The 12,345-nt window shown below is 40.0% G+C and overlaps 1 protein-coding gene across 1 annotated transcript in view; it reads right to left on the bottom strand.

The window, feature by feature from the left end:
• Positions 1–10,305, bottom strand: part of map2k5 (mitogen-activated protein kinase kinase 5) — a 47,934-nt gene extending 37,629 nt beyond the window's left edge. The window contains exons 1-8 of the mRNA XM_034529391.1: positions 9,872–10,305; positions 9,734–9,782; positions 8,847–8,914; positions 4,492–4,561; positions 3,678–3,718; positions 2,082–2,149; positions 1,912–1,960; positions 154–218 (exon numbers count right to left, since the gene is read on the bottom strand). Coding sequence (XP_034385282.1) covers positions 154–218; positions 1,912–1,960; positions 2,082–2,149; positions 3,678–3,718; positions 4,492–4,561; positions 8,847–8,914; positions 9,734–9,782; positions 9,872–10,003 — 542 coding nt within the window. The 5' untranslated portion in view covers positions 10,004–10,305. The remainder of the gene's footprint in view (positions 1–153; positions 219–1,911; positions 1,961–2,081; positions 2,150–3,677; positions 3,719–4,491; positions 4,562–8,846; positions 8,915–9,733; positions 9,783–9,871) is intronic.
• Positions 10,306–12,345: the final 2,040 nt, after the last annotated feature.

Raw genomic sequence — 12,345 nt, 5'->3', positions numbered from 1 at the left:
GGCGACATTCTTCCTTCATATTCTGCACTGTGGTGTAGAGGCTTCGACACCGCGGAATAAATCATTCAGACCATCTCACCGGCTTTGAAAAGTATCTCTTCAGTGTCAACCAGCTGCTGTTGTGCGCTGGCCTTGGAACCAGAAAAGACTTACTTGTAAACCGTGCCTCCGTTTCCATGGCCAAGCTGCTCTTGATAGTGGATATCTTGAGCATTTATCTGTAGATACAGATATACAATGATGGTAATTAGATGTTATAACATGAAAAGACACGCGACCAGTGGATAACACGTGGAACTACGCAGATGAGGCAGAGAGGGTGAGGAGAGAGAGAGTGAGAAAGAGATAGAAACTAGATATGCGTTCAGGTCACTCCAAGTTCAGCAACATAAGGAGAGAAAGCAGAGGGTAAGAAGGAGGAGAAGAGGAGATCAATACAATATTTGCTTCCCAATTTGCAAAATGGCATTGTGTTTGGGTGAGTTGCTGATGTAGTTTAAAGGTCACATGGTTGGTCTGAGCAAAAGTTTCCTCCTCTCAACCAATAAAATAATCTTGTCGTTATGATTTAGTTAAATAAAATTAATACTCAGTATGGATTAGATTGGGGTAATTTCCTGTCTGATGTGTGGATTATTGTAAAGAATTAACACGGAGGAAAGTTCACCAGTTAAAAAGGTGTTGCAAAATGTAAAAAAACAAACAACTAAATAACTCTTTTTATTCTCATTGTGTGGAATATTTTATAAACTAATTAATTTCATATTCTCACAAAACATTATGTAGTGTTCATCCTGGTCCTGGAAGTTTTAATTTCAACAGTGACTATTAAGCTACGATACTAATAAACTATAATCCGCTTCTGTTAATACCATGATTGGGAAATGAAGCCTAAAATGCGAAGTGAAGCTAAATAAAATCTAAATATATTTTGTGCCATATTTTAAATGCATATGCTAAGTACATCCCACCTCTGCCAAAGAAAACTGTTTTACATTCACGTAAACATATTTTAAAATGTAAAAGCTTTATCATTACATCAATAGTTTATATATCCTATCGATATAAGGAAATGTGCTATTACAAAAACAATTGTGTACTAATAATGTACCCTAATTCACACATACATATAATATTCTAGGAAAATCACTGTTTATCTTTGCAAACAAAAAAAAGGTAAAAAATTATCTTAATTGATTCTTTCCCTAATCTATACTGCATTGAAGCGCTTCATTCAACATGTGCATGAACCATTTGTGTGTGTGTCTGTGTGTGGCGCTCAATGATTGACATTGATATGATGTCAATGTGGGGCTGTCAAAACATATTTTGTACAGACAGAGGAAGGCATGACAACATACACACACACAACACACTCCCAGTCCACCTCAATTGATTTGATAACGTGGGGAGGGGAGGGAGGTGAAGAGAACGCGGAGGGGAGATGGAGGAGAGGGGAGCAAACAGCTCTATTAGTTCACTGTGTTACAGCAGAAACCTGAGAGGACGTGGCTTAATTATCTGCCTGACACACTAGCCACCGTGTGTGTGTGTGTGAGAGTGTGTGTGTGTGTGAGAGTGTGTGTGTGTGTGTGTGTGTGTGTGTGTGTGTGTGTGTGTGTGTGTGTGTGTGTGTGTGTGTGTGTGTGTGTGTGTGTGTATGAGAGAGAGAGCTTTATTGAAGAGAAACATGACTGTAGCGAGGCTTGATCCTAGAAACACACAGACCTCCTGCAGTGACGAGACAATAACAGAAATACACACTCCGTATAACACACCCTCATTTGGTATCAAAGAACACAATAGAGGAGCCAACCACTAGAGGCAATGTGTTTCTAGTCAGTGGAAACCAGTGCGAGAGCAGGAGCAGTGAGTTAACTGCGGTCAAATTCTACTTAAACTCAAGCTCACCTGCCCATTTGTCAGGATCCTCTTCAGCTCCGCAGAAGATTTCTTTAAGCTGGAAGGAAGGAACACGACACAGTTGACGCGAGTATCACAGACATCTTTCTACTCATCCATCAACCAACCGGGTGAAGTTTACCCCAGGTAACGTGCTCCTCAAGCCCCAGCCAGCTCACCTGTTGTTGGCCATGGAGTCTGGGATGGCATGAGTGCAATCATTGGCTGGGTTAGGTCTTGTATTAACCTGGAGGTGGGGACACAAAAATGTGAAATGACACAGACACACACACACACACACACACACAGAATGGTCAAGGCCAAAAGACTGACAGGCATATGGCCAGACCCCCTAATGAACAATAACAAAACACAAGCTCCCCAGTTCAGCCTGGAGGTTAATTGGCTTTCGTCAGAGAGAAGGGAGGCAGGCAAAGAAGAAAAGGAGGTAAAGGGAAGAAGGAGGTGAAGGGAGGACCGACAGCAGAAGGGGAAAGGGGAGGAGAGGCAAACATATATTTGCATGAAAGAGCAACAATATCTGGGGGAAGGAAGTGAGTCAGATTTGGACAATAAAGTTTTTTGTTTTTTTTTGGCATTTGAGCCTTTTCTCGGAGGGATAACGGTGTCGAGGCCCGAGGGGAGAGAGCGAGACAGAGAGGGCTGAGACATGCAACAAAGGTCCCGAGGCTGCAATCAACCGGGGACGTCGCGTTAATGTGGGATGCGTTGCAACCATTTGGCTTCCCCGGAGTAAAAGAAAGACGATGCCTTACTTGGAACATTGTTCTTTACATTTATTCATCTGCATAAATGTTTACAACAAAAAGACCTCTGTGCTCCACCCAGGAGAGACAAGATCCTGTAAAGGGTATACTAAAATTAACTCTTTTAATTGAGGTCAAAAGGCCGATGCGTTGGGTCCAGTAAAGCACAGGGATTCTCTCTTTAATTAGTGCCCAGGAAGACCTAATTTAAACAGCGCACAAGACTCCCCTCAGCCAATTATTATTATATTAAAACAGGAGGACAAAAGAGGGGAAAGATTACAAAAGGACTTCAGGTTTTTTGGAAAACGTCATCTTATCAAAACAGAACCCTTGACCTTAAAAAAAAGAAAACTGACACAGTTCAGTAGTTGTTACCAAAAATCCTCAGAGGATACATTAAATAAAAGCACTTTCAGAGTTTGGAGAGGAGGGGTGATTTTGATCATTGAAATGGAGATGGATATAATAATATGGATCATCTGGAGAGATGGAGGAGGTGTCAAGTCATTTAACCCATGGTAATTAGCAATGAGTTTCAATAGCAAACATATGCCTGACATAAAATGGGAAGTTCTGTGGAAGGCCATTTGTAAATGGCAGAGGGGGGGCTTAGTAATGACAATTTCATGGTTGAACAATAACATATTTTTAGTGACTTAGTGTTTTTGCTTTAACCAAAGCTGATGTTCTCCTTATCATATGGAATTCGAGGATCATAACGCTATAGAGAGGGGGGGGGGAGGGGGGGAATCAAGGATTTAGCACAGCACCTTGCTTTTTAAATGACTAACTCAAGATGAGAGAAAGGGGAGAGACGAGCCCGCCGTCCCCCATACATAAACATGGGAAAGCAAGAGAAGGAGTGAAAGAAAAGGAGAGCCGTGACTTCAATTGACATTTCAATAAGTGGAACACAGCGTTACCAATCCATTTGCCTCAACTTCCCTCCCTCCCCTCCCCTTGTTCTCCGTGTAAGGCAGCTGAAACAATTATTGAGATAGGTACCTTCAGGCCATGTATGTTCCGGATCCCTGGAGTCTTGCCGGCTGAAACAGTAATTGACTAGATTGTAGAACACATCACTGGGCCATTTACAAATGTGCTGAAAAGGGAATCAGTTCTTTGTAAAAAAAAAAAGAAAGAAAGAAAAAAAAAAAGTAAAAGATGAAATGAAATGAGGGTTACTCTGAAATTAGACAAGAGAGTGATTGAGAAGTTGGGCTCTTGAGACAGCTGGTGGTAGGTAGGAAAGGAAAGGGAGGAAACAGATTCACGCAGTAAGAGAAAAGAGAAAGATTGTAAAGAGATACAGGGTAAAAGGAGAGGGAGACAATAAACGTTGCCCGTGGGGCCAGTTAGGGATTACACTCGACTTTGAGTGGTGGGAAAACTACATGAAGATATAGAAATCGTATGCATTGAAAAAAAAAAAAAAAAGCACTCGTAGTCAAAACTAGACAAGGTGAAGCAAGGCTCGGCCTGAACACACGCTTGCAGTTCCAATGTCCTTGGAGCAAAAATAAAATGTAGATTTACAAATGACTGTCAACACAATAACAGAATGAGCCACTGCATTTTAATGCGTTCCAGAGGCTGCATTGTTACTGCAAGCAACCGAATGCTCCCGTTTACTTGCGTTTGAACACACCAGGGATTCACATAGATTTTGGTTTAATAGTTTTCCAACTAAGAAAGTGTGAATATCTTCATATATTTAAATTTGGCTTGTGATTAATTGTCAACCGATTAATTACAAAAGACCTATTGAGCCTTGAAGCATTACCAAATCCATGATGAACTGTAACACGTCACTTCATACCTCGTGGAAAGATCTGCAGAGGGTCCGGCAGCAGCCCATTGATGCGTTGTTCATTCATCGTGTTGAAGTACTGAAGGGGGAAAAGAAAGTCGGAAATAGGGATTGAAAAATTGAGAACGATAGTGGTTGGAAGTGATTATTACACATACTGGAACTTAAATATACTTGTTTTCATTATTAAAGAATGACTGAAAAAAAAAAAATATTTAATAATGCACCGCACAGACACATTTTAAAATATCACATGTTTACGCTCTCAAAATGTTTATTTAAATGACGTCAGAATTAATCCACAGTATTCCCAGAATGGGAACATGCTGTGCGGAAATCTGTTGCCGATGACGACCAATGCCCTGTGGGCCTGTACTGAAGCAGTGTAGCATTAACCCGTTTCTCCTCCAGGTCAACAGCTCACCAAACACTCATATCCTACAGGACACACACACACGGACACACACACATGGACACACACACACACACACACACACACACACACGGACACACACACACACACACACGCACGCTTGCCAAGGCAATGCAATAATTGATGTTTCAGTTAACCAAACCATCTGTTAAACTGTGAGTGTGTGTGTTTTGTTTGTCCCCTTCTTTTTGAGGCTTCAAACCAACAAAAATGAACAGCAAGACGTCATCGAATACATAGTTAGACACTTTAGAAGACGTCTCCATGTGGTCCACATGTACATGTGGTCATTGTGTTTCATTTACAGTCCGCTATGAATTACCAAGTCATCACCACGATATGTAAATGTGCTCTCTCATTGTGGGGGAGGGAGGGAGGACGGTGGGACCGGCTTGGATGGGAATGGATCAGAATGGCTACCCAAGTGGCGCAGCTGTTATTAAAAGGCCTATTTATCACTGTCAGATCCCTCCTCGCTCCTAGCCCTCTGCTTTCGCCCTCCAGCGTTTTCACTAGCCCACATCTGAACAATGGGCCTAATACCAAAAACCATGTTGTGTGTGTTGAGGATGTGGGGGTGTGGGGTGGGGTGGGATCGGGCTCCACGTACCTTTAATTTTCCGCTCAGCTAGCTTATTGATTAAGGCTGCAATTACCACCTAATCTGTAGTAGGTGTGTTATTAAAAGACATTCTCCATTGTTGGCCAATAACTAAACAGTGTCCGATCCCAAATACCATCGCTCAGCCTTAAGGGACAAGTGGGAGAGCGAGAGCAGAGAGTGGGCCTCATCATCATTAGCAGACGAAGGGGAAACGGGAGTAAGAATGGTGGAATTAGAGCCGCTACCTCCAGGGGGGGGAGCTGAGCAAGGAAGGGATGAGGTCACATGCTTCTTTTAGTACCTGACACAGGCCAGTCTTTAACTTTGAACAGGGGCGTCTGTCTTTCAAGGTGTCGAACAATGATTAGAGATGCCTGGAAGACGAGTGGGTCTCACAGGAGCACCGATGTAGCAATCAATGTTGTCAGTGATGGGGGATACTTTTCACAATAAATGCCCTCTGCACACTCATGTTAATTAAGTGATGAATTTGAGCATTAATTTTGCTCAGCAACCAGGAGCAGGATTTTTTTTCTGCAGGGCAATGTTAAAGCAGAGATCTTGAAATAAGAAAAAACACATGTAGATACAGTATATTTAAAAAGTGTGGCTATGTATTTATCATTTAATTACCCAAAACATTCACACACAGAAAACACATGCACACAAGAGGCAACCGTGAGAGACTCTAATGAATTATCCCACCTTTCACCTAACATGCTGGTTTCCCTTAATTCCTATTAATTTCACATAATGGCTGTCTGCTCACCTGGAATTAACAACACCGAGGCAAAAAAAATAATAATTCCGCTGTGGTCTCTACGGAGGCCAAATGGCAACCACAGCAAACAACCACAACACAGGGAAAAACTCCTCCGAGTACAAATGCAAATGACTGCTGAAATGCATAACCCTTGCTCAAGACATTTAAAGTACTCCGATAGTGTAAATTATATTTGAGAGAGACCAATATTTTTCAGGTGATCAGCAGCTTTTTGTGCACTTGCCTCTCCCACAAGGAGTAGAAAGCCATTACAGACCGGGATTTGTTTGGCAAAAAATTAATTGTGGCTTTTGAAATCTGTAGACGAGGCAGTGCAGTGTGCGCTTCAGGTCAGGGTCTTAAATGAATATGCTGTTAAGACACATCATCTGAATGAAGAACAAACTAGTGTTGGGACAATAAGAAAAATGAAATAACACTGCATGTCTATTGTAGCCTGTGTTTGTTTTTTTATAGGAAATATTTGATAAAAGAACTGAACTGACTACCAGTTGTAGCTTGAAGTTATTTTAGTTAGGACTGGGCAGTATATCATTATATACTATTGATATAGCAATATAAGGCTGGACTAGATTTTGGATATTGTAGAAACGTAATATGGCACAAGTTTAGTCTTTTCACGGTTTTAAAGGCTGCATTACAGTAAAGTGATGTAGTTGTAAAACTTCCCACACTGTTCTCACTGTTCTATTAATGCCCTTTACCCATGTAACATACTGCATTACAACAAAATTACTTATAAATCACAAATCTAATTTTGTCACAATAACGATATTGGCGAGAGGTCACAGAGAGGAAACTGTCCAAAACGACGATGGCGGCTCCTGAAGACGTTACAGCGGATGCTCCAACGTCATGAGTTTCACCAGAACCGGAGAGCAGTTCTTTATTCAAAGGAGAGCAAAGAGCGGCACTGAGGGCTTTTCTCCATGGAAAAGATTGTTTTTGCACTACTCTCGGCTCACTTTGGCGAGAGCTTGATTGGCAGATGGTTTATCCCAAAGTTTTGTAAAAAGCCGGACCAATCCCGGAAGGTTTCTCATGCCGGTTCTCCGATGGTTCTGTGTGACAAACCATCTCGCGGGTCAGGTTACAGAACATTGGCGGTAATATAACAACATAGGGAACTCCGAAAATCTTAATTGTATGTCAATGATGTGAAAATATTGTAAGCTCCTCCCATTGAACAGGACAAACTGAGCACATCAGTCCAAAATTGCAAGAAGCTCAAAAAACATGTCCACCGGATTTGTGAATAATAAAGATGAGGTCAATACTCCCCCCCCCCCCCCATCTCTGTTTTACAACGCACAGCTGTCTCTTTTTGCTTAATCACCCCGCTACCCTACGCTACTTAATGATTAAAAAGCAACCACAAGTGAATGCACGATAGAAATGGACAAAAAACAAGGAGTGTAAATTGTGCCCGTGGCTCCAGCAGCATCATTGTGAGCTGATGGGGGGTAAAAGACATCCACAGATGAAAGTAGATTTTGAACAATTCTGCAGCCCAGGGGGCCTCGCTCTTTAATGAGGCAAAACTTTAAGTACTGAATAATAAATAATAAAAATTGACAGTTCATTTAGCTTTCAGTGTACCTCGTAGAGAAACCCATTACACGCCATTACTCTTACTGTCCGTGGCGTGAACAGTAAGTATGGTGGAATATGAAAATGTACAACACTAGGTGGAGGAGCTGAATGGGGGAGTGGACATGTGTGCATCTGTGTTGCTGAAAAATAACTGGAGGTTAAAGACCTCACTGGTTGAGGCTATCCGAGTCTTTTTAAGTTGCTTAGTTGCAGAGAAATATAAAGTCAGTGTAGAAGTGGAACCAAGAAGTCACAATTTGTCAATCCTATCAAGTCATCAGCACCTCTGTCTTTTTAGATGTTTTTGTTTTCCAGATCAATTGTGCCTCTTTCTTCACATTACAGCAAGCGCTTTCCTTAAATACACCATCTGATAGATAAATCTGACAACGCTGAAACATTCACCATGTTTTTAGTGACCATGGACGGCATACTGTACTTTGGAAATTTGCTACTGCACCAAAAACATAGGTAACATCGAAGTTTTTTATATATATGCCGTAAGCCATGTTCATGCCAGTTAGAGGGGTAAACAGGAAACACTTAAGATGACAATTTGAGATGTCTGTCCAATGAAAAAGGAGGTAAGTGGCTCTTTCGTCATGCTGCACAGAGCACTCAAAACTTACAAGACATCTGAAACAATGTCCTGGTAACAATCAGTCAAGTATATTTTATTTGTTTACCCCAAAATCACACATTTTCCTCATTGTGGTTTACAACCTGTACAACATAAAACACTCTGGACTGAACAAGCTGTACGGAAAAAAACGTCGACAGAGATTTCAGATGTTCAGACAAACCGTGGACGTCACATTGTAGACATGAACAGCTTAATGTGTACGGTTGTCATCAGAAGAAATAACCTTGAAAACATAAAAATACAGGCAAAGAAATCTATTACGCAATTTGCATGAAGAAAAAAAAGACTAATTATTGTATATACTTACATATGACAACATGGCTTTGAGTTCTTCATCACTTCTTACAGTGATTCTGTCCCCCACCTCGTCTTCATCTGAAAAACAGAAAAGCATCATAAAATTTGGATTGCAAAAATTCAGACCAAAAAAATACAAGAAAAAACAGCTTTCAATATCAAAGATAACAAAAACTAAAAACTTATTTTTTATATAAATCTGGATTGATTCAAAGTCCTAACGTTGGTTGTTTGTCAGTTTATGTATTTATTTTAATTATTTGTACTTGTTTTAAAGCACTTAATGGTCTTTCCCTGGCTTACATGCTTTCAATATATATAATATATGTATGAACCGGTATTTATTTTAAGTGTTATTCTGAAATTTAATTTAATTACATCATTATCATTTCTTTGTCTGTCGTACATTCATCTCAAATTGTTATTGTTATTGCTTTTCTCTTTTTCTATTTCTTTGGCTTGTCGGGTCACTTGTTAAGCCATCTGTACATGTGCTAAAGCAAATACAATATATAATATTATATTATAATGTAACTCATTCCATATAAAAACTGTAAACCTAAGTCATTTTAAGTCACTCATTTTGAAACTGTGCACTTTGAGGACCAAATAAAGAAAGAAAAAGAAGCAAAATGTTTGCAACCTTTCGAGTGTCATGAATGCAAAAGGATACAATAATTGCAGAATTAAGGGAGTGATAATGAATGGGCCACACAGCAACAGGGGGAGTTGTCAGTAACAGTATGCAAGTTAGTAAATTATAGGATGAATGTTTTGTTGGTCAACATATTGTTACCAACTAGAAACACAACAGGGGTCACATGACTGTACACATTGAGATTGTGGTGGTTGAGTCCCTGTTTCAGAAGTAAAAGTAATACAAGTATGAGCACTTACATTCAAAGGCTGTGACCGTGGCTTCAGGCATGACATCTCTGATTGCGACCTGGAAAAAAAAAAAATGTCCGCAGAGTGAATATTATAAAACAGGAACAATAACAAAACTCAGCTGCCTGGCATGTTTGGGAGACTCACCAGCAAGTCATTGAAGTTCAGAAGCGATGGACAGTCAACGGCCGAGTCCATGTCCCCTGCCGGCGTCTTTATCCGGATCACTATTGCCCCGGTGTCCATTGCGCAGAGGTTATTTACATCGAGTACGAGCATAAAGAGGGAAACTCGAGCCGCATACTAACACTTGACTAGCTGTTTAAGCTAACAAGCTAATTTCCTGCAGTGTGTTACGCTGACGACACACGCGCTCGCATCCTGCTCAGTTCGGCGACACTTTCCTCAAGTGATGCGCAGATTTAACGTCATAACCGGATGCGAGGTTTACCTCTAACTGTACATATATTATTTGATCAGAACCTGAGGCCAAAGTTGTACGCTGTGTTGTCAGAGATATTTAGCCATTAAGCTAGTTTTGAGGAAAACTCCACCGCTCTCCAACAGCGTTTCCGAATCAACATCCGCTCAGGGAATTTCAAAATAAAGGACTTCCACCCGCGTAGCCACTCAAAACGCTGCTACTTCTATAGTCGAGTAACAGGCCTGGTGTAAAAAAAGGTATCTCCAGTAGTGGAAAGTAACTAAGTACATTAACTCAAGTACTTCAGTTAAATACAGTTTTGAAGAAGTATTTCCATGTTGTGCTACTTTATACTTGTACTCCACACACTTGTTACTCCACTATATTCTTTTGACGTCATTTATTACTTTGGCAGATATAACATATTCGGAAATAAGCCATTTTGCATAATGAGCACTTTTACCTTTGGCAATTTAAGTATATTTTGATGTTAATAAGCACATCTACTTTTGCAAAAACTTTTACCAGAAAAGTATTTTTACATTAGGGTTTTGTTACTTTTACTGAAATAGAATATCCTTTAGTACTACACATATTTTATTACTGACCACTCAAAACAACAACAACAACACTATCAACAACAAATGTTGTTCCTACTTGACCAGCAGAACTAGTCTGCATTAAAATCCAGCAGCTTGCATAAAATGTCAAAGCACTCTTTTATCTAAATGACAGTGTGTACGTCTGCTTGCGCAACAAAAGACGACATTTACAATCATATGCGTGAGGGCCTGATTAGCAACTGCAGTTCTAAGATACCATGTATTTTTTTATGCATTACCTTTTTTGCCCAATAACAAATATGCTTAAAATATGAGTACATTTCAAAGTTTGTAAATGTATTGAAAAAAGGTATTGGATAATAATAATGGGATTTTTTTCTGTTGTCATTATTGACTTCTGACTAAACTAAGAAGTCACCCTAGTTATTAATGTGATTTGGACTATAAGAAGACTGAGACTAAAAAACTTTGCAAAGAAAAGTAGACAAAGGCAGCCACTGTATTATGAGCATGTGCAATTCAGTCTTTTATACTGAATTGAAATGATGATTGTCACCTTGGACTGCTTTGATGTGAGATCCAATCTGATCGAGTGCAATTCCAAGGGTTCAATATCGTTCAGGGGGCGTAATGGGTCGGTATATAATGGGTGAATATTCTTTCCGTAATTGACCGTAGATCAGTATTGTAAAAGTTCAGATATTTGAAGATTGAATAAATGGTCCTCGCTCTCACAGAAGTGAAATCGACAAGGCTCCTCGACCATATTGACATACACAGCTCAGCTGAACTCATTTTAAACAGGAGGTGTACAGAGTGTGCCCTCACGTATTCAAAGAGGTTTCTTCCCCTTTCACTCTACATTAACACAGCATTAGTATTTAAATGTTTCCACTACGCATGAGTCATTAGTGTATAATTGAATGTAAAACAAAGGGGCACTTAAAACCGTTGTTGATTACGGCCTTATGATTGAGGATCCCCATCAGTCTCCCTGCCCGCTCATCCTAAAGCTCTGATTGCAGTTCCAAGAACAAGACATTGATCCTTGTGCACAACGAAGTCTCTTTTCCTGTTAATTTACAGTGCTGTGCTCACAGAGCTGATACCCAACAGTTTCTCTGTAGTGATGAGAACTTGTTAAAGCTTGTTCCGTGTCCCCGTGGCTCAGGTCTGCCTGGACATTATCAATGAGATGTGCTGTGGCAGCCATTGCAGTAGGTTGGGTTTCACTGGCCGCTGTAACACAAAAGTCTCCACTGCTGGAACGGCTGAACCTCCTTTTCGGTTGTTACTGACGAAAAAATACTCGATTACAAGTAAAAGCCACCGTTTAAAATTTTACTGAAGTAAAAGTGCAGTTCAGGAATATTATCAGCAAAATATTCTAAAAGTATCAAAAGTGAGAGGTGCAGAATCATTCATTTTAGAGCTTATAGAATTATAGAAATGGATTACCTTTTCTTAACCCTAAAAGGAACTATTATTGATTAATGTAGTAGATTAAAAACTACAATATTTGTAGTTGTAGTTGTACAAAAGTAGCATTAAATGGAAATAGTCAAGTAAAGAACAATACCTCAAAACTGTACGTAAGTGCAGTACTTGAGTAAATGTACATTCCACCACTAACT

This window comes from Cyclopterus lumpus, chromosome 3, assembly GCF_009769545.1.
Source record: "Cyclopterus lumpus isolate fCycLum1 chromosome 3, fCycLum1.pri, whole genome shotgun sequence".
NCBI lineage: Eukaryota > Metazoa > Chordata > Actinopteri > Perciformes > Cyclopteridae > Cyclopterus > Cyclopterus lumpus.
The sequence above is the reverse complement of the archived record's forward strand: the minus strand, read 5'-3'. Positions and strand labels throughout refer to the sequence as shown.